This window comes from Anguilla anguilla, chromosome 8, assembly GCF_013347855.1.
Source record: "Anguilla anguilla isolate fAngAng1 chromosome 8, fAngAng1.pri, whole genome shotgun sequence".
In the NCBI taxonomy this organism is placed as follows: domain Eukaryota; kingdom Metazoa; phylum Chordata; class Actinopteri; order Anguilliformes; family Anguillidae; genus Anguilla; species Anguilla anguilla.
The window spans coordinates 32413606-32437028 of NC_049208.1; the positions used below are offsets into that span (position 1 = coordinate 32413606).

General features: G+C 40.4%; 1 protein-coding gene and 1 long non-coding RNA gene across 4 annotated transcripts in view; one reads left to right on the forward strand and one right to left on the reverse strand.

The window, feature by feature from the left end:
- The first annotated feature begins 257 nt into the window (after positions 1-257).
- LOC118233806 (DEP domain-containing mTOR-interacting protein-like) overlaps positions 258-23423 on the forward strand; it is a 32024-nt gene continuing 8858 nt past the window's right edge. The window contains exons 1-7 of one of the 3 annotated variants that reach the window (XM_035429783.1): positions 6050-6657; positions 6881-6977; positions 11748-11926; positions 12809-12932; positions 17168-17346; positions 19484-19666; positions 22954-23091. In XM_035429783.1, coding sequence (XP_035285674.1) covers positions 6892-6977; positions 11748-11926; positions 12809-12932; positions 17168-17346; positions 19484-19666; positions 22954-23091 — 889 coding nt within the window. In that variant the 5' untranslated portion in view covers positions 6050-6657; positions 6881-6891. Of the gene's footprint in view, positions 321-6049; positions 6658-6880; positions 6978-11747; positions 11927-12808; positions 12933-17167; positions 17347-19483; positions 19667-22953; positions 23092-23423 lie in introns of those variants that run through there. The other 2 variants (XM_035429784.1, XM_035429785.1) reach the window with 2 other exon arrangements.
- LOC118233808 lies at positions 19614-21248 on the reverse strand. The gene is made up of 3 exons (XR_004766571.1): positions 21041-21248; positions 20504-20614; positions 19614-19741 (listed from the first exon to the last, which is right to left on the reverse strand). It is a non-coding gene; the product is annotated as an uncharacterized LOC118233808 (long non-coding RNA).

The following is a 23423-nucleotide window of genomic DNA, read 5'->3' on the forward strand; positions in this document are numbered from 1 at the left end:
GAAGATGGAGTTCGCTATACATATACAGCATGTTCTGTAATGTGTGTGCGAGCGTCTGTGCGCATGTGTTTGTGTGTCTGTGTGCGTGTCTGTATCCTTGATGTTAGGTCAATTCCAAGAACCCCTCCTTTTTATCAATGTAATTTAGTATCTGCAGAGCTAAAACAGGACTTTAGCCTCAGATTTGTAAATATTTATACGCAATGTTAGCATGTATTGACACTCGCACTCAAAAAAACTATTGCTGCTCAGTGTGTCTCAGTGCTGAGGATTAAGCATGGGTATATTCAGCACTGAGCAATCGACGCACTGACTCCACGGTAGGAGTGCTGACTGAGGAGTTTACAGTTCTCTGTCCACGATGAAAGTTGTTAAGGATTTTTTTTTGAACTTAGGCTTGCATTCAATGAATGTCCTTCCTGAAACCTGAATTGCAATTATAAATGCGACTTTTGTTTTCTTCACAAGTACAATTTGGCGTGTTCACAGGTACATTTTGGCAATTACTGAATTTGCATGATTACTATAATTTGTTTTTGTTAGAAAATTTTAAAAATGAATTTAATCATAAGACACGATTTTTGACAAATGTTGATTGAACCCAATTCATTTAAAATCACTTTTATTATTTGAAACAGGCTGAGTTTGTGGTATGTGTTTGTCTAACGGCACCAGTTTTTCTATATTTACAGTAACAGGTTTTAAGCTTTAATATGGAAACACATATCTGAAACACTGAAAAGGGGCTGCATTTAAGGACGGAGTGTAGCACATTGGGTAAGGAACTGGGCTTGTAACCGAAAGGTCGCAGGTTCGAATGCCTGTAATGTAATGTAATTTAAGGGCAAAGTCTTGAAGGTCAGCATGGGTTCCAGGGGAGGGGATGTGAGAACACATTTAGGATTTGTGCTTGAAAGAATTTAGAGTGCATTTGGTCCACCAAACAAATAGGACTGCGTCATAATATTCCTATTTGGTTGTTAAAATTGATGTTCCTGGTCATTATTTTCATGGCTTTTTATTCATATTTGGTTGGTCTAGTTCAGTAGTCCAAAATGCTTTGTTATAATGTGGGTGAACAATGACATAAAATAATGGGGTCACCCAAAGATATCTTTGTGCTCTCTTAAAGTTAGGTCTATGATGATTTAGCAAACAAATTTGAATGTGGTTGTAGTATTTTAATCTTAATGCGGTTATTAAAAAATAATTGTCTTCACATTCAAAAGTTTGAAATCACTTATAATTTTAAAACAAACATTTGGTGCAAGTGTTTAGTTCCATTAAATTTCCATCATGTGAGTGAAAAAAGAAAATAATAATCCATTAACTCTGTGATTAGACTTGGAGGTTTGGAGCTGCACTGTATGCTTCTGTTCTCGTAGTGTCCCACTGTCATAATTGTATTGTGCAGATCTTACCACTAGAGGGCAGGAATACACTGGAAGAATAGACTGGATGAATACCATAATAGCTTGTTTTCTCAATGTGTAAAATTTTAATTCAAATTCTTAGTACAGCCAATCAAATAATATTGATTCAAACCAAAGTGTTTTAAAATACCCTTAAATAAAAGCTGAAAATATGCATTTAAAAATACATGTGAATTGTCAGATTACAAATGTACAATTGTAAAGTACAGAGCCCCGCATTTCAGGGCACAATAATGTTTGAGACATAATAATGTTACTTAACTTAAAATAGTCATGTTTAGTACTTTGTGGTGTATGCTTTGCATGCAATGACTGCTTGAAGTCTCTGACCCATGGACATCACCAGGTGTTGAGTAGCTTCTCTGGTGATGCTCTGGCAGGCCTGTACTGCAGTCATCAGCTCCTGCTTGTTTGGGGTTGAGTTGCTTTAAGTTCTCTCTTCAGCATATGAAATGCATGTTCAGTTGGATTCAGGTTGGGTATCTGACTTGGCCAGTAAAGAACTTCCAGGTATTGACTTTGAATCAAGGCTAGATACTCAAAGCTGTCTTACACCTGCACTGAAAAAGCAATTGAACACCAGACTAATCAGAAATATCTGTGAAGCCATTTGTCCCAAACATTACAGTGCCATAATATATATAAATAAATAAAATGTATAAATAGTGTGAAGCCACATCAATAAGGTTTGGTTTCACCACACTGAAATGAATACAAAATACCCTTTAATAAAAGCTGAGAATGTGCATTTTAACCACATAGTTTTATTACAAAACTAAAGTTGTGGAGTACAGAGCTAAATCAAGACAAATGTCTCTGCTCCAGACTTTATGGAGGGCACTGTATATATAGAGTATACTGTATATGCATCGAAAAAATGCAATTATTTAAATACTGTGATCAGGTCTTACTCACACAAAATGTACCTACATTGCTTTTTTCAGGAGCATTCACCTGACCATTGGGAATGACTATAATTGTTCAAGTTCCTCTTTCTGAAAGTAGGAGATAGGGTTGTTATCTCCTTTTTAAAAGGAACTGGTACTGATAGACATTTGAAAAACTAGCCACAGTTTAATAGAAGCTATTGCAGGGGACGTAAAAAATGCACAGGCCTAGTTCTGAGTTCCCATATGAGCATCGGTTGACATATGACATAGATAGTATACCTACTTCCTCCTTTAATTATGCATGTTTAATAGCAGCCCCAGTTTGGTGGGTTCAAGGTTTGCATATCCATGCACAGCTGGCCCCTCAAGGAAAAGAATACCAATAAATGGAAATTAAATATGCCGTGACATTTTAAAAATGCAATTATAGGTTGCAATTAAGTACAAAACTATACAGTTGTGGGTTATGAATGAGAATGGCAAGCTGAATGCGAATAATTCTGCCGGGACTGTGCACTTGCACAATTTCTTCTGAACAGAATCCATAAGGAATGGATTCAAGAAAGGGGTAACTGATGACTCTATAGTCTGTTCATTTGCACACTAAAACATGGTGAATGAATATTTTTGAACTTTTGGTATTTGGTAATGTTTCATTGACAACATAATGGCATAATTTTTTTTGATAGCAACATTTACCAGCATGATCACACGTTAAGTTCAGTGTACTACAATAAGGAAGGCATGTGTAGAATGGAATGTTTTCATATGGATAACGTCACTGTTTCATGATTTCATGTTGTGCTGGTCCTGTTGCACTGGTTGTGCTGAACAGGTTATGTATTTCTCTACACTTGATCTTAACACAAGCAGAACGACAGAAAGATTATATTTTTGTCGACTGGCATGTGCAGAGTGTTTGGGCTTGTGGCTTGAGTCCCATGCACAGTAATATGTCCAGTGTTGATTCAACTCTAACAGAGTTATATAAGTCCAATGAGGACCACATACGCTGTAAGAGTAAATTTAACAGTGAACATTTTGCTGTGCACATTATTTAGAAATGCCCTTTTCTAAAGTTCATTTCCCCCCCATTTCCCCTATTATTACATATATTGATACCAGAAATATATATGTGGGTTAAAAAAAAAAAATAAATACTGCAACAATCTCTAAAAGTCATCTGGTTGGATGATAGTATGTTTGTTTCCATTACACAGACAGTAGACTATAAAAATAGACATAAAACTAAAGATTAACCTTTGGGAGATTTCACTCAATGATTTCCTGCTGATAAGGAAATGAATGAACTCTGAACACATTTAATTAGAATTAGTATGAACTAAGATATCTATCAATACAGTGGATAGACCAACATTTAAAAAAATCATGTTTGTGGTGGTACAATTATTTTCAACAGGCATAGCTTTGGGACTCACATACACAATTAAGTTAAATATGGTGTGTTATTATTGCTTCATTACTTTATTAATGAGTGAATTTATTATCTTTCATTTTTAACCAATGAAAAAAACAATTGAATCAAAAGGCTGCATGTAATATTATTTTTACATAGCATATTAAAAATGTAAGCTTGTGTTGTAACTTTTTTCATTTTGGCACGGGTAGAGTAAATCACAATGTAGGTTAATATTAAATAGTGTTAAAACAACCTAGAAAGTAAGCATACTGTACATGATGAGAACAGGCCATTTAGACTCATTATTTACCAGTGAGCCAGTGAATATTTAAGACTACCTCAAGCCTGGACTCAAAGACCGACCCCTGATATATTCATGACACTGCACTATTCAGTTGCTTAACTGGCACCTTGTGTTGTGGCTGGAGAATAGCGATTGATGTTCAGATCATATTCATTTTCTCATGATAGTCTACTTTCTACTTGCTAGAGTATGTTTCTGTCAGATTCTCTTTGAATCGCCTTCTGTTATCTGTCAACATTACAATGGGAACTTTTCCAAGGTCAAAAAATGCACAAAGTAGCCCTAAACTCCCTCATGCCCAGACAGAATAAAATGTGGGGGAAAGAATCACACTTCCACGTTAGTTGTAAATCAGTCTAAATAATGCCAGAGAGATAGAGTATATGTAAATATGTGGACAGTTACTATAGCAATGGTCCTACATATGAAAAGTGTAAGGCCTTTTAATGGGGCTCATCAATCTTTCAAGAGGTCACCCTGTAACCAGAAAACAAGTCTCACAGGTAGCTCTGAAATTTCTCTGAAATCTCTCGTTGGTGCCTGGTGGGTGAGCACTGCAGGCCTCAGGCCTCAGCTCTTTTAATGTCTCAGATTTCATTTTATCATCTAAAAGGTGCCAAAATGTGTAGAGACCCATTGGGACACACACAGTGAGGCTAAGGATGAGAAACACACTCCTGACTGTTCTAGAAAGAAAAGGATATTGAGAGCTTGGTGCCTAGGCTGCATTAAGGAAACAATAAATTATGATTATCCCAAAACACTAAAATAAAGCTTGAAAAAAACTTGCCAGTCTAAATAAAGAGCAGAACATTGCTGTGAAGTAACTCACATATATACATGAGACACGGACTTAAAATAAACTATGCTGAAACACTGAAATATGCTTTCCAGCATTGTGTGTTGTCTTTGCTTCACAGGTATTTTGTTTAAACGGCAATTCAGAAGGAAGTATCTGGGTAGTTATGTATTAATATCCCCGTATGAACCTGGCAGCCGACAGCAAGAGGCAAAATTATTATTTCAGTTATTGTAGTTAACAGTACAAATGTCAAAGATATCTTTAGAAGAATACTTGATCTTATTATCATGATTCTTGATTATGAAGTGTGCCGAATAAGGTAAACATTGTTGGCTTTGTAACTGTTGTCTATAGCAACTGTAATGCCTTCCCTTAGCTGACTTCTTTTACATTGTTTACCAGTTCAGATGATTATTTACAGAACAGTTCAGCCAAGACTTAACCTGCAACATAGTAGCTACAATCCCCTAATCACTGCTTCAAAACAGCTGTCAGCAAATGTTGTATAATAACTAAAAGCAACTCTTGTATGGGTTTCAGGATGCATAAAAACAGTATTGCTTTGAAACATAAAATAGCAAAGATGACTGGATAGAGCAGCTGAAATGGAAAATACAGTTGAAAAGTTGGGGTTTTGCAATGGGATTCTTGCTTATGTGAGTGAGGTTTACATGTTTATTAAGTATTGCCCAGTATCCCTGCTGAAACAAGCCTATGCAGGTCAAACTGGTTAAGATGTGTTTTTTACACTTTTAGCTGGTCAACCCTGCTGTTCACAAGCTGACCAGCCTACCTATTTAGTCAGCTGGTCCAAGCTAGCTGACCACCAGCTTATTCCACCAGCGTGACCAGCTTTGTCCAGCTAGAGACCAGCTTTGACCAGCCGCAGACCAGCTATGACCCGCTAGAAGTGTCAAAAACAGTTTAAACCACCATAAACCAGTTTACAATCCCAGCTGGTCTTAGAAACATTTTCAGCAGCGGTGTCAGTCAGATGAGTACAACTAAAGGTTTGTGACCTTGGCCCAAGGGGTCGAGTAATGGGCTACTGAGAAGATTATCATGCATATTTTTATTTTATACATGTTTAATATTAAACAGGTGTCAGAATATCTTCTTTTCAAAACCAAATGGCTCCTGAAGAAAATAAAACACGCCCAGCCGGCCACAAATCTCCGCACAGCCACTGACAATAAGAACCCTTGTAGGCGGGTCGTAAACCGTGGGTCAAAACGTGCTCACGAAGTGACTGGTAAATAAAACCCTTCAAGAAATTTGGGGAATCAAACAGGATACACTTGTCGCTTTATTTTATAGAAATGGATGAATCGGTTTTTCGAGCTTGGAGGCAGGTGCAGTAAAATATTAGAATACATGCAGAATTTGGACTGCACGGGCTGCAGGACCTCCGAGCAGGATCTGGAGGGAAGCGAAAACAGATATTGCTCTTTTGTACATGTCCTATTTCTTTTTCTTGGGGAATTGTTTCTCATAAAATCTGGTTTGCTCATCGACGTGACGTGTTGCGACCTGATGTGAATTATGATCACAAAGTATTATGATGGTTGCACTTCAGTATTTGACAGGAAAACTTGCCCTTGAGTTTAAACCTAGTCAAACCTAATTAAGCATAATTAAGTATTTTAATCTGACACTGGGTGAGTGCAACCTCTATTGTAGGGAATTTGTGCATTTCGTTTATATAAACATACGGGGCATAGTGCATTGTCTGCTTCGTGAAATGCGCTCACTTCAGCACTTGCATCGTGCAGCTCACGGAAAAGAAACAGTACACTATTTGTAGCTGGGTGAGTTCACGCGTCGCTACATTACTGAAAACTACTGAAAAAAAGAAGATTATGGACATTATTGTCTTTATAATGTAGTACATGCATATATACGAAAATATTTTTATGTGAATAGCTACATCGCTGTTGATAGGTTGCTGGAGAAACTGACAGCTGCCGCCTATACGCGTCACAGTTCGTTACATCATTTCGCTTTGTTGCTAATGCGTTCCTTTTCTAAAAGTTTGATAAGAAATGGACAATATGGTAAACACTATGCAGAAAAAGACTGCGGAGCTGGAACGCATGGCCGAGGTCCTTGTCATCGGAGAGCAATTGAGGTAGGAGTGGCTCTCTCTTCCCTTCATATTGTGTCAATGCAGTTTACTACACAAAGGCGTGGGTTCATTCAAATGCTCACGGTGCATATAAGCCGTGTCAAGATAAGCGTTTGCGTTTATTGCGCTCAGTTAACTGCCATCGACAGTTGTGACTACAGCTATGTCACTGACTATAGGCTATTGTGTGGTCGGTGCACATCGGTTCTCATTAACTTTCACTCAAGGGCGATATTCGTCTTGCTTCTGTTTTCATAGCCCACTCTTGCGCATACAGTGAGGAATTATTCTATTTTGATGTTCAGTCACTTGATCGATGGTTGAGCAATGACATTTCTTGTTAATATATTGAGATGTAGCGATGTGTGGGCCAACGTAATCATGAGTATATTTTTCTTTTTTTATGCCAGTTGTGGCAAATATTTATGCACTACAACCTAACGTTTATAATTTGACACATTTCACAGTACTCATTCAGGTGGATAGTTGGTGGAAAGTGCATCACATAGGGTTTCATTTCTTAAAATGGTCCTAATTATGCAATTTTCTCAACAGCAAGGTACGGGATGGTGTTTGCTGCCACATTTATAGGCCACCCCCTCAGGCAGGACAGTGAATTCATTTAGCTCATATCACATTGGCAGCAAAGTTTGGTGAGCCTTGTTTTAAGCCTGGGTATCTGTACATTGGTGGCCTGGCGATTAGTTAGTGCAAGTGCTTGAATTATTAAAACAGAATTTCAGCCTTCTAGCATCAAATTACTCCCTGGTATGAAGTTAAATGGAAAAAGTGAGCAATCGCAGTTACTGCATCCAAATTGATAGCTGTAACATATTAACTGAAACCAATTGCTTTAGTAGACAGTGTGGCTTTCTTCATTTCAACATTGAGGCACCTGAACACTCAAAACAGTCCTTATTGTGTGATGATAGGGGGCAGGAAAACTCCCTCCTGGGGAGATGAAGCTGTGCATTCTCTCACAGAACTCCTAGCTGAAGTTGGCACTGGCAGGGTCAGGACTTGATCCCTCACATGGGGCTGGTGCTTTCAGAGCTAGTGCATTAGCGGATTATACCACCCGAGCTCCATGGGCCTGGAACAGACAGTCTGATTTTTTTTTCATACAGAACTTGAATCAGTACTATGTAGTATCCTGAGCTGGCTGTTTTCCAGCATATACAGTAACAACCATGGATCTGAAAAAAACATACTATCATCATTATGCCATTTATTGCACAAAGTAATTTTGCAGTTTACAGTTGACTAAATAGTTTTATCAACATGTCAATCAATGATTCTCATCAAAAGCTGAGGTACACATTCCGAGCCCATACTACATGTGGGGTTTCCCCTGTCTCACAGGGAAATACATGGTGCAGACATGTTCAGTACACAGTGTGTAAAACCTGTCAGTATCTTTAGAATTAGTGGCACATTATGAGGCACTGTCTCTTGTATGAACACATAAAAAGTCTATCTGGGAGTCATTTGTTACCAGTTTATAACATCAGTATGATAAATTGCCAGCATTTGTTAGATCCTTACTGCAGCTCCTGTATGTTTTAGGAGGCTATTATAAAGATTAAGAGGGGGGTTCATTGGAAAAATAATATCTACAGGTGCCTTGCTCCCCACACTCTCAGATTAAAAAGAAAATACAAAAATGTACCTGAAAAGGCATAATGCTTGTCATGGGGTGGTACTCTGCAGGTACATAAAATTGCACCATTAGCAATGGGTTTAATAATTCAGTGGTAACTTTTTTGCTCATAAAATATGGATATTAGTACACAAAGTATTTTGCCTTTCAGAGTACATTTGGGAAATTTGTTTCTTAAAGAACAACAATGTACCCCCTACTGTACCTTTTCTCTGAGAGTGCGGGTATTGGGATGTACTGTAAAGCCATTTGATCTAATAAAAAGATAATATTCAGAAGCACAATGAGCCTGTGTGGTGGACCAATTTCTTTTTATACAAGAGATACGGGCAAGGATTTGGGCCGGGATCCCAAACTCCAATCCCAGAGAACCCAGGTTTTTGTGGTTTCCTTTTAATAAGCTGCCAATTATGGCCTTGGAAGCAAGGTGTGCGTTTGCTTTAACCAATCAATCGCTTACTGAAACCCCAATGACCAGCAGACACTGTGGCGTTCCAGGATTGGGATTGAAATCCCTGAAGTCTTCAGTTTGAAACATGTAGGGAGGATTATCAGGCCTTTTATGCAAAGCATGGTTTACATTCAAACTGGGCACGTGGGCTGTGGTGCCAAATGCAATCCACGAGGCGCCTGCCATCTGATGAATATTTGTCAAAATGAAGTTGTCAAAATTCCAGCCACTCGTCTTTTCCTTCGTTCAGGGAAATGGAAAAGGGCCGCAGCTCCATGTAGAAAAGTGATTTGTTATTAATCTATTTATGGGCCCTGGGAAAGCACAGTATTGCGTCTCTCGGGGGAAAGGAGAACGCGGTGTCTGTATGAATGAGCTGGCCGGTAACCCGCCATGTGATGCTCATGCTCTGAACTGAAAAGACCTTGAAGGCAGCAAAGGTGCCTTCAAAGAGAAAGTGCAATAAGATGGTCCTTTGAGGTCACAGCTTGTACCATTCTGCTGGCCATTGGTCCCCCTACTGACTGTGTTTTCATGCAGAGGGTAACTGAGTATTGGGGTAAGTGTGGTGCTTCCGGGCATGTAGCATGTGTTCTTCCATTCCTTGTAATTTACTGTATATGAACATATTCTGAGCAAGCTGCAGTTTGAGTTTTTCCCCCCTCACTGCTGAACAAGACATGCTATTTACTTTGTATACTTTCTTTTCTCCCGTTTAAATTCTTTTTTAAATAACTGAAAAAAACAGTTAATTGTTGTACATTCCTTGCAACAGAAGATGGGAGCTCAGACCTCAAGCATGTTTCATTTCACAGCAAGCATTATGCATCTGTTGTTTAGCTACATGTACAACTTAAGTTTGCTCACAAAATGTTGTATCAATGAGCCAGTTAACCGATGACAGCAGGCCGGGACCCAACCCACTGGTTCATCTATATCTAAAAGGGACAGTTAACCTAAGGTTGTCAATAGCTCATGCAGGGGTTTAGCTCCAGTGAGAGGGCACTAAGTTCAAATCCTATGTAATCTAAGAAAGGTGCGCTGCTTGAAGAACTTCTGGATATCCGATGTGCATTCCATGCTGTGCAGGAGTTTTAGACTGGCTGTGACTGTACACTCCAGCTTCAAACACCTGTGGGCAATTGAGGCATGGTGATTGAAATTATCATTGGGCCTGCACTGAGCAAGGTGTGAACGAGCCTTGTTTCACCATGTAGACTAGAGAGTGGAACATGTCAGAACTGTTAGCTTTAACCATAGTTGAGACATAATGTGAATTGATGTTAACTTAGTGCAGATCCACTCATTGGCTGTGCCACAGAATTACACTTGCTGTCACTGATGTGCTTTGCACTGGAGTTTGAAGAACAATGTATGGTTGCACTTGTAAATTGTTATAAATAAACCTGTACTATTAATGGCAGTGATCCTTATGCAAAGATGTATTGTCGTAGGAACATGCAATGGTACTAACGATGCATTTAGTTAAATGTTTTAATGTGTGCCATCGTCTTTTGTCTACAATGTATGTTACCAGAAGTTTGCACAGTCTGTTATTACCAGAAGTTTGCACGGTGTTGAATCGTCAGTTTGAATGTTTGCCAGACGTTTGAGCGCAGTGTGAAATTCACACTTTTCAGAGAGCTATTCTTGTTTCTGCTGCGTGAGGATTAGAGCATTCTTCCTGCGTATAAATTATTCCGAATCTGAGTTTTAAACAGGCCCTCCAAATGTTTTTTGACCGTCACTTAGTGGAGAAAATTAATACTTATTCCAGGACTTACTCGCTTTTGTGCCAACCAGAAAAAATATTGCACTACTCTTTTGAATGATTTGAAAGCTCTGTATTGTATATGTTGTGTAACTGAATGGCGAAGGGGGTATTTTGGCAGCTTTTTGCTTGTCAGTAATTTTAATGGCCCTAAGCTTTTGCAGTTTATTTGCCATGTCGGGTTACATATTAAGGACTTGGATGGAGAAAGTAAAATGGTTGCGCTCGCTAACCTTGGACACTGGCTGGTTGCCTTTTTCTGGTTGGTGTAGCAGTGCATCTCATGGCTACAGTTATACTCGTATTGAAGTGCATGCCAGAAAATACAAGGTTTTCAATTGACTGGGGGCAAAGGGTTCCCATCCATTTTGGCTCTTGAGACAAACTGGGTTGTTCATTAACTATCCCAAACATCCAGCAATGTTTTATTCATACCAGAATGTAATTTTTCCAAGAAGAATTGTTCAGTCACACTTTATGAATGAATGAAAATGAACATGACATGAATGATTTTCAGAAAAGCATGAGTCAGATTCACTTTTGAATTGTCAGCCTTAAACATTAATTATTTGCAAGCATATCTCAGCGTGATTAATCTGAAATGGCAGACTACTGTATGGATTTCTATTAACTAAAGTCAGCCAGTGGTAATCATTTTTATTAGATGAGGATCCTGTATGGTATAACACAAGTACATATTAAATACCTATTTGCTGGCATATTGTCCTGTGCTGTGTAGAGGTAGATGTACTGGAACTCTATGCCATTACTACTATGCAGGGTCCCTGATAAGAAAATGGCAAAGTTGTGTCTTTAATAAATAGAACACAATAACGCAGTGTTTTAATGGTCCACGGTAGACGCTAAGCCTTCTGTGTGATTCCCATACAGACTCCGTCTCCATGAGGGGAAGGTCATCAAGGACCGCCGACATCACCTCCGTACTTATCCCAACTGCTTCGTGGCCAAGGAACTGATCGATTGGCTTATGGAGCACAGGGAGGCCTCAGACAGGGAAACAGCCATCCGAATCATGCAGAAACTTCTGGATCACAGCATCATCCATCACGGTACATCCTCTATGGGACAAGGCCCCTAATATGGCCATAGGACAAAATAGCAATAAATAGAGTATAATAGAATATTCAAAATATGATCCAATTTCAAAAATACTGTAATGCAGTAAATACAGTCAATAAAATGTTATGGTGAAATTGCCTCTCCTCCAGGGAAAGCATTTACTTGCATATACAGTAGCATGGATTTATAAACCCCATAAGGGCCATTGCATTGATGTGTCTATACTCTACTGTACCCCTGCCCCACTAATCACTTCTGGACTCTTTCACAGAATCTTAATGTTCATTTTGAATTCAAAAGATAAAATAATTGTTAAAGATAGTAATTATTATTTGTATCTTAAATTACTTGTATTTATTTTAGAGATATAAAGTCATATAAAGACACATACAAGTCAGCCAACCAACTGATCCTTCAGCTGTTTCCATTGCAGTACCATTATCATAGAAGTCCACTGCTATTTCAAATCCATATTCAAATAATTAGAGAACCAAAGAAAATTAACAGTATAAAGTCCAGTTTTACTTAAGTTGAAATTCTAGGTGCAACAGCTGAATACAGTGATATTGTCCAAAAGGCTGTTCCTCATGCAGCAAAAGCCAGTATCATAAGACCAACTAGTCACTGCATTATTTCCCAGTCTGTCAGAAATGTGCACTCAGGTGTGCAATGCAGGGACAGAAATGGTAAAGTACAGAGAGTTTGGCACCATAATTCCAAGCAAACATGTTTTAAATTGTAATTGCTTTTGGAGGTCATCGTTCCGCATTAGATGGGTTAGAATGAAATGCAATAATGAAATACAATATTGCTTCAATCAGTATCTGGGTTCAGCCTGCTCTTCTCCAACAGAGCATGTTGATGTGTTGCAGTGTGTGATGAACACAAGGACTTCAAGGACATGAAGCTCTTCTATCGTTTCCGGAAAGACGACGGAACCTTCCCTCTGGACAATGAAGCCAAGGTTTTTATGAGAGGGCAAAGAATTTTTGAAAAGTATGTACTGCACACATTTCTGTTTGAGGTTTATCGTGTATTTAAAGTGAGGTATACCACAATGGAGTCTCTGCTGAAATGCAGATGCTGTGTAGATAGTTTGGATATGGATAGTGTGGGCTGCACAAAATGACAAATGTCCTGGCAGTCTGATTTTATTCTTACACCTTGTACGGTTCAGTTCTAAGATATTATTGATGCAATAGGCTCCTAACAATGAAAGATCCTTTAAAGACATTAATGCATTAATGAATAGAATTAGTTGGTCAAATATCTTTCATCAATCGGCCAATAAAAAATAAAGACATATGATTCAAGTACAGTATATTCGTCATTCAAGGCTTAAATTGCAAAGAGAAACAGTTCAATGTACACAAATACACAAATAGTCTGGTCCACTGCATGCAGCTCTCTGTATTTTCTATTTTTTTCATAATGTCCCTGCTTTCATAAGGCTGACTCACATATTTGAACATTTTCCAGCCAACTGGGTTTCAGGATACTGCAGGCTGACTTGCATAAGTGAACACTTAGCCAACCACAGAACACATACTTGAATGTCAAATGCGGGCATTGTTGTAGTTAACACATGAGAGAATTTGCCGTAGTGAATGAATGTGGCATATTTGCAAACGAGAGAATATGGATGGATATCAAAGTACCACAAATTATTCTCAAGGCATGGCTGCCTTCTATCCCAGCACAGGGGAGACTGTACTTATCCTTTTTATTACTTTCTGACAAGCCTGTGCTGTTCATTTCTGGGTCTCTGTCATTTCCCCCCCAATAGAAACAGGTTTATTTCTACAATATAAGCTGAGGTATGTCACACTGGTGGTAAGATCCCCTGTACAATGTAGCTTACCATCTTGCCCCTGCTTGTCAGAGACCTTTAAAAAGAAATTGCACACAGTAATAGGGCGACATAGCTCGGGAGGTAAGACCGATTGTCTGGCAGTCGGAGGGTTGCTGGTTCAAACCCCGCCCTGGGCGTGTCGAAGTGTCCTTGAGCAAGACACCTAATCCCTAACTGCTCTGGCGAATGAGAGGCATCAATTGTAAAGCGCTTTGGATAAAAGCGCTATATAAATGCAGTCCATTTACCATTAATAACAAGGAGCCCCCCTCCCACATGCTGAACACCTGATATTTTCCTTGATACCTGTATATCTTCCTTGGTGTTAAGTGTAGAGTGCAGTGTTTTTTTTCTTTGCCCTTTTATGGTATTTAATTGGATGCAGACTCAAGGTCATTCTCTAGCCTGTACAAAATGGATAGTAGATACCACAGACATTGGAGTCTATGGATCTGATCGGATATATAAATGTCCACACTAATTACCACTGTCCAGTATTCTGAAAACCCAAACAAGGAATTTTACAAATGCCCAAAAATGTTTCAAAGGATGCATTTGAATGGTTTTAAATGTTTAAACTGTAACAGGGCTGTTTATAACCACATTTTATATGGGATATTTACAGACATACTTGTTGCTGTGCTGAGGCTGATGGGAGATTTCAGCCAGTTGAATGAGTTCATGTAACTCCCCTATAACTCTTGTTCTGGATCAATGCGGAACAAATGTCTTCCTGCAGTGGTCACACTTTCAATGGACGTGGTTAACCGCAAGTAAAAGCATAGTTATATTAGGTGCACCGGTGGGATTTATTTTCTAAATCTGTCTGTGGTGTGTAAAAATAACACTTAATTTAATATTTAAAATTTCAAGCTAAGAAACCCGAAATAAAGTGAGCTCATTTCACCAATGCATTGATGTTCTAATTTGAGCTAAATCATTTGGATGATATGTTAAGGTTTTTTAAATGCTTGACATATTATGTATAGTTCCAGTAATTTCTATCATGTCTGGTACGTCAACGTGTATTGGATATGGAGATTGGTGAATAAACATGGTCATTATATTCAGCTGGTAAGTTTTCAATGTGAAGTGGTGTTGTGGTAGTGTTAGATAAGTGGAGTAGCCCCAAGAGCAGGCCTGTTGCATGATCAGGGACAGGCCATGGTTTATGGTTCGAGCCACCACACCAACAGCCTTACGTAATGAGACATTGTCCACTGAGAGACATCTGTTTTCTGAGCGCAGGGTTGTATTTCTGTAATTGGCGTGCAGCCGCGGTTTGCTAGCGTATCCTGTTCCGCTGTCAGGGAGACACGTTCGCTCGCCTCATTCCTCACAGTCACCAGAGACACGGGCACCTCCCTCCGACACTAAGAATAGACATTTATGGCCTGGCAAATCTGTGACAGTTTAAAAATATTTATTGAATGTTTTTTTTTTTTGTTTTGTTTTTTTTTAAAGCCCAGCTTTAGTTAAGCACAGTTAGAGGAAAGTCAATAGCAGACCTGGGTCAAATACGTATTTGTTTTGGATTCAAATGCTTTTCTGTGCTCTATTGATCTTGCCTGGTGTAATTGAGCCTGCCAATATGACCAGAAGGCGGGGTTTGCACTTTTTGAGGGTATTTCGTTGGTTCCAATACAACAGACAAGATCAGTAAACTTGCAGTTAACTATTGAAAAGTGGCAGATGATAAATATTCTGTTTAGATGTGTGAGGGATGCCCTTTTTCAGGGCACATTCCTCTGTCTCTTGATTCAGCTGAGAGGTCATGTAGCCAGTTTTTCAGTCAGCCAATTCTAAGGCCTTTTTGCAGCCATTTTAAAAGCCCACATCACAGAAGCCTTCTCTGACTTTCCAGCATCTTTCTGACGGCTGTTTATCCCACATCACACCTCTTCAGCGTAGACCATACAGTTCATTATGTGGAGTGATTTTCAGCCTGTTCCTCCTACAGAGCAAAGCAAAAAGGTACAGGGTAAATCATTTTATACACCACTACATGGGAGGTACTCATTAACTGGGAGAAGCAAATGACAGACTCTGGATGCCAAAAAAGCCAAAAAGCATTCTGGTGCCCTGACCCCAACTTAGAGCGGTGGGAAAGGTTAGTCCTCCAGCCAAATGGATAGCTGATCCTTCCTTCCTCTTGCCAGCCATGCAGGATATTTTGCAGTTCTGTCCATCTAAGCACACTCCTGTCTGCGCAGCCTGCAAAGCACATCATAAAAACAAATTGACACTGTGTTAAAATATTTGTTCTATTGGAAGCAAATAAGGCAAAGATTTGAAGTTAATAGGTCAGTCAGGAAGTAGGTCATGCTGTCCTGTCCGCCCCAGCAGAGGTTTTCCATTTTTATTTAGAGCCCATTCTCTCAAAGCAGTTGATGAAACTAGTGATTAATAAAGGATTTGAATAGAACATTTTCCGTTATCAGACTGACGCGGATCTTATTTTGACCACCATCTGGATTACATTGTCCTGGAAGTTGACTTACTGTGATAAGAGTAGATAGGAGTTTTTCCATTCATTATATCTCTTATGAAGGAGTAGGCAGTAGGAGGAAAATAATCAAATGTGTGTCATCATAATGTACACAATACATAGCAGGGTGGCTAGCACTGCTACTGCAGTGTCACGTGACCAGATGGCGGTATCCTGTATAAGTTTCCCTGTAATAGAGCCTACCCTATTGCCTTGTTTCTCCATAACAGTTCCTGTTTTAAATGAGGCTTGGCCAGTGGTGTTGCTATCATGGTTTTCATTTTGTTTAAGGGGTTTTACATGCGTTAACCGGTGGCTTCTGGTCACTGAGGGACACCGATGCTGCAGGGATTGCAGAAATAGGTGTTTACAGCCTACATGGTCCATTGCAGATCCACTGGAGCGATAAGTCACACCATCAGTCAGGGTCTCACACCTCACTGACCAGCATTAGTGACATCACCAACGGCTCTGTTTTTCACTTGGTTCAATGTGTTAACGTGGCTCAGCAAAACCACACTACAATGTTGTTGATGTGGGTTTTTTATTTTATTTTATTGCTTGTCAGCCATTTGTAAACCAGTAGCATTGTGTCGGAGGTGCATTTATATTGAAATAGTATTGTACTGGCTGGTGTTGTAGCATTGGTCTCTGGCTCAATAAATGCAGGCTTCAAAGTACCAGAAACCAATTGGCAGATTTTCCCTGGAATACTCGGAATAGAGCCTGTGGATATAGCGAACACTGATTCTGAAAATTTTAGCAGCTGACCTAGTTGGCTAACGGGCAGCTCCTGCAAGCTGGCATTGTAGAGTACAGTTAACGGTGGTGTTGAAGTTTGAAGGACGGATTCATTCCAAAACATTCACCGTCCCGCCTCTCCCGTGATAGGCTGATGAACACGGAGAACACGCTGCTGCAGACGCGGGAGGAGGAGGGCGAGGCTTTCGAGCGAGCTCTGGTGGCCTCCGAGTTCGTGGATTGGCTCCTGCAGGAGGGAGAGGTGGCCTCCAGGGAGGAGGCGGAAGTTTTGGGGCGGAGACTGCTGGAACATGGCATCATTCAGCACGGTGAGCTGCTGGGAGGGCCCTTTTGGAGGTGTAGCATGATTGAGTCGAGCTCTGTAAAAAATTTGGGGCATGTTGTGCGATTTCTCCTGGTCTGGGAGACGCCTGTTTGGTCCCTAAAGCCCACCCCAGCTGTAGTTTACTGTGCAGTGACTGGCTGCCAGAGATGAAGAGTTCAGCCAGAGAAAAAGAAAAAAATAACGACCTTATTTTGAAACTACTCCCAAGTGGGCCCAGTCATTCAGAAGGGGGTTTGCAGGTCTATGCAGTAAAAGTTTACAACACTACGCACACCTCCAAAGTTAATTTACTTTGTAGTGGAGTGTGTCTGGTTATGTAGTGTTATTCACAACAGTCCAGCACACCAGCAGGTAGTTATGAAGATCAGACATGCGCTCTTGTATACCAGAGTCCCTGAAGAGTCAAGCTGGTTTCCTGCTCGAGGATTTCATCTGGCCAACAGACTTTGATCAGCACAGTCCCCCCCGCATAGAAGGTTGACCTTAAGGCCAAACATGAGAAAGGTTGTTTTTTAAGGGGGCTGTTCTTTCACATGAAAGGAGGATAGTGGGGCCCATGGAGTGTCATTAAGTGAGAGGAACATCTCCCACTCGTTGGCATCTATCATTACAGTTCAGTGCTTCTGCTCCCTTTCACTAAAGAAAAGGCATGTCATTAGAATGAATCCAGGTGTTTCCATTGCTCTACGTTTGAATAAAGGGTGAACCCCTTGACTCTTGTGTACTTTATGAATCAACCTGTCATTCTGTATGAACAGTTCTTTATGCAGAATGTACACCCTTTCAAGCTCTTAATAATTGCGTGGATTATTATGTTTCGTATGCGCATGCATAACATGACTGTAGTGTTTCTGAGCGTAACCGTAGCAGCTGAAATGCAGTTTATGGTTTATTATGGGTCACAGTAACTACAGACTGGATCATTAATTTTCACCGGAGCTGCCAACACCCACAGCGCTGCAGCTCAGCTGTGGGTGACATTCCAGGAACTCGCCTTCAGCCTGTCCGGAAACTTCTTTTGCTACAGGCACGGACTGTTTGTGAATTCACTGTGCTGGCGTGATGATGCCATCTGATGATGACCTGATGATTATTTTTAAGGTGCCTGTACCTTGAGTTCTTACTTTGGCATGACCTTGGGCATACCTTTATCTTGATTACATTTAAAAATATATTATATATATAAAATCACAGACAGAATTGCAATATAATAGCATTTCTTTTTCATTGACAGTAAATACACAAGTGAACCATCATGACTATCGTTCCAGCTCCACTCACACACCTGTGTTGGCATATGGATTTGCATTGGCATAATATGCCCTGTACTGTCCGGGTTTATTATTTTCCTAGCTACAAATGGATTTATATTAAAGCATGTCAGGGACATTGACAGTGTCTGCTGTCGTTTTCTGAACCAAAAATCATAAAGTTATGGCTATAACATTCCTAGCTTGTAGATAAAGTTTTTCCATTGAAGTTATGTATACTTAATCTAAGTATTGCAGGAAAATAGTCAAATCATTTTTCAAGAAAAAATTACATTTGAAATATCAGAACTTTGACTCAAAAAGCTTTGAATGTTGGTGTAGTGTTAAAATACAATACAAGTTTGGAGTTTCTTTGCACAGAGTGTGCACTGGATAAGGTTCTGTGGCATAGACAAACAAGGCAAGGTTTTAGACTGCTCAGGTACAAGGGCGTGAGTTTATCTTTCAGTTACATAATTCACTGACAGGATCACTAATATAAGAGATCAGATGGAAGAGAAATAGAAACCCATTCAGCAGGGTTCTGCTGTGATGTATTCAGTGGTCTCTATCAAAGACTTTAAACCGGCGGTTATGATCCATATCATTTCCCCTGTGTTTGATGGATTCAAATGCTGTAATCCCATTACAGTGGAGCTCAAGATGACAAATCTGGCAACCATGCCCTCTCTTGCTATAATATCATTGCTGCAGCACTTGGGAAAAAGTGAACCCAACTTAACTGTAACTTTTTTAATGAATGAATTTACCTATCAGCATCAAAGCTGCACTGGAGAATCAGATGGATTCAGGAGGCAGAAGTGAAGACGTTGTGTAATGGTGTGTTTGTGGGTGTGTTTGCGCACGCAGTGACCAATAAGAACCACTTTTCGGATGGGGACCTGCTGTACCAGTTCAGGATGAACTTCCGCCGGCGGCGGCGGCTGATGGAGCTGCTGACGGACCACTGCCGGAGCATTCCGGAGAACCAGGAGAGCCCCTTCTGTCTGCGCAAGCAGAACGCCGACCGGCGCAACGCCAGCTTCCTCTCAGGTAGCCCCGCCTCCTGGCCTATCAGCAATGGCCATTCGGTCGCTGCTAACACCCCACATTGTGGCTTCCATGATGCTAATAAAATGCAAATAATATTTGCTAGCTGTGTATTGTAATATATTATGTCAACGGTGCACAATAATGATTATTAATGCTAATAATCATAACTAGGGATGGTAATAATACTTATTTTCAATATGTAGATGTTTACAATATTTACAATATAGCTTGAAGCTAAATACCGATTTATAATTTGTGTGAATTTCTAGCATGATGGTTTGATGTCAATCTGGTAGAGACAGCTTTGTGTGGAAGAAAATCTCTGTGTTTTTACTGTGACTAGATTAAGACCAGTTCTTTGTGAAGAGGCCTGGCAATGTACAGCTGTCCTTCTAAGAACCACACACAACCAGCAATAACATGCCAATTTTTCAGTGATCCTACATTCCGTTGTGTATTATAGGCTCTTGCTACAATCCCAGCTTAAATTCTGACCTGAAGTTTACTTATATAATTAACCAGTCTCTTAAGGAATGAATAGGACTACACCCAATCCTTAGAAGACAAAGGCGTCTTCCTTCACCAAGAACTTACTGGAAAATTCCACAGAACTCATTGATTAGACTAACAATTGTGTTTTTTTCTCATTGCTTGGTATTTTATGACTTGTATTAGCAAAGTTGGGCATGATGAAGCGTGTATGTTTTTGGGAGTAAACACCTCTTTCATCAACTTGTAAAAAGCCATTAAAAATGGCTTGACAATGGACATCATGACTGTTTAACAGAATATTCATTTGCTGTTAAAAACAGGTAATGAAATAGTGATATAGCTCACGTCTGAGATTCCTGTGATTGGCAGTACATATCGTAATCACAGAGCCTGTCACATCCCAGTTCTTGGTAATGCCAAGGATGCCATGTATGGATGCTGCACAGCTGAATTATTCTAAATCATTTAAAGGGTACAAGAAGCACATTATAAATTATGCATTTATGTTACTGTATACAATGCTCATAATATTGCAATTTTTGCATCAGCACATAAACAGTGTTCACCACAGAGCAACAAGTAAGAACATGTTACCAGGAAATGATTTATTGTAAGAGCCATTACGATGGGCAACTAAAATGGCTGAACCAGAGCGTACTGAAAGTATATTGATCAGATTTAGAAGTTAGAGACCCAGCCAATGATAATGTAATGAGTTTACATTAATGGCTGGTTCAACCCAGCAGGATCAGGATTCATTTATCAGAAAAGTAAAGCTGGCTGTAAATTCACTTTGGGTTTAAGTTTGGTCTCTCTCTTAAGTTAATTTGTATGCTGTCACATAAAAAAAAGTTGGCCCTGAACATTCAGGCGCATACACACCATAAAACACATCCGCGATAGACTTCCAAATGACAGTTTGTTCCTCCATTTCGCCTTTCATGTTTTCTGAAACAAAATGCCTTTCGCATGTCCCTGCGAGCCAGTGGAAAGTCCGCTATCCCTGCTGTGTCCATTATAAGAATGAATAATGTCTGCTCTTCGTCTGGTTATCCTGCACCACCTGATATCCAGGCAACAAGGTAGCCAAACCTCCCACTTCCTCCTCATGGTCAGTAGTGTTTGCCTTTGGTTTAACATTTACATTGGATAACCGCTGAGTCTGACTGCAAAGATAGCTCCCCCCCGTCTGGGGGGAGTCCAAGTTTCTAAGCTCGCTCGCTGGTGAAAATCAGGGCAGATTGAACCATGGGGCCCTGCACGGCTTGTAAGTCTTCTCTTCACAGCGCTCTTGATTTCCTCAGCGTAACATTGTTAGCACATGCTGGCTGTTGCATTGAATTTATTTCCTTACTTGTTGGTCTTGGTGCTGAGTGGAGGTCAGTGGGTTGTGTGTTGGTTGGGTCAGCGAACATTCTTCTCTGTCAGAAGAACAGGAGCACCTGCACGGCTTGAAGGAGATTTGAAATAATACACTCTGTGCTGATTGACGGGGCTTCCTGATAAATTTCAGTCAGGATGTAAACAAAGGGTTTCAGTCTGTCATGTTACTTGATAAGCACTGCATTTTGAAAGGTATGCAATTATATAATGCAGTGGTGTATGACTTGGGGAAATGTGCATCTCTGTACTAAGAGGAAAACGATTTGCAGCAGAAGCTAAACAGGGTGAGAGGGAGAGGTGGATTCCGAAGGGCTGGCATGGCATGCTTGTTTGGGTGTGTTATTGGTGTGGTGACCATTTAGTGGGCTGCCAGACAGTTGGGAAATGATTGGAATGCACTCTGAGGGAGGAACTCAACCGCATTTCTATTTCAATTGTCTGTTTTGAAGCTCAGCGCAGTTTTAAAGTACTTTGTCATTTATTCGGATGAATGTGGTAGCCGTAGTACGCTCAGTAATGACTGCAGTCTTGCAGTCATTAGCATTCTGTCAGTTAAAGTGTCTTCTTTGTGGTTTGTTGATGTACAGGCAGAACTAAAGGGGGAAAACCTTTGGCTCAGAGAGTGTTGTTTTAGCTGGTTGTGTCTGACAGTGCTCTCCCATCACCCCATACCTCCACTGCTTATGCAGAGGTACAGTGAAGGCTGTGTTTCTGAATAGCAGATGCATAACTAAAACATGTAGGAGTACCACTTAATAGTGGTCCAGACACGGATGTGTGGAGTTTCACTTTTCGTGCTCTTTGAGTTTAATGTTAATAGCTTCCGGGGGGGTGAGTATGCCTTGGTACTAGTGTGCAGTAGTACAACACCATTTCTATTGTCTAATATGTAAAGCACTTGTGTCCCTCTTTGACTTCTTTAGTCTGTTCTTACTTCTTCAGACTTCACACCAAAGGGACATGTTCTCTCTCATTCCCTCTGTTTTGTGTGTGTGTGTGTGCATAGCGTATTATAGTAATACTGTACAGTATGTCATGTTTTTAACTCTTGCTCTCGCATAGTCACACCCAGTAAGGAGATTAAGGTGGTGTGTGTGTACGCTGAGTTCAGTATCTCTCTCTCTCTCCCTCTATATGTCAGTGAGACCCAGTAAGAAGATTAGGGTGGTGTGTGTGTGCTGAGTTCAGTATCTCTCTCTCTCTCTTCCCCTCTCTCTCTCTCCCTCTCCCTCTCTCTCTCTCTCTCTCTCTCCCTCTCCCTCTCTCTTCCTCTCTCTCTCCCTCTCTCTCTCTCTCTCTCTGTCTCTCTCTGTCTCTCTCTCTCTCTCTCTCTCTCTCTCTGTCTCTCTCTCTCTCTCTCTCTCTCTCTCCCCCTCTCTCTCTCTCTCTCTCTCTCTCTCTCTCTCTCTCAGTGAGCCCCAGTAAGGAGATTAAGGTCGTGTCGGCAGTGCGGCGCAGCAGTATGAGTGCTATCTGTAGCAGCAGCGGGTATTTCAGCAGCAGCCCTATCCTCAGCAGTAGCCCCCCTGTCCTCTGCAACCCCAAATCAGGTAAGATTCTCCCCACATCTCATAAAAGTCTCCCCCCATCCTATAAGAGCCTCCCCATCCCCTCCCCATCCCCATCGCTAAGCCATCCCTCTGCCACCCCCCAAAAGAATCTCCATACCACATCCTTCTGACTCCTTGTGTACATGCATGATACTCTTATCCCAAGATTATTACCTACACCTCATGATAACCCTGGAAAAAAGGCTGCCCGCTTGACACCTCCTCCCAAAAAAGTTTCAGCATCTCTGACAATGCCCCAGTACTTTCACTAACCCAACTAAGGTATGACATCACCCATGGAGCGCTAGTTCCAAACAGGAAAACAGCGCTTT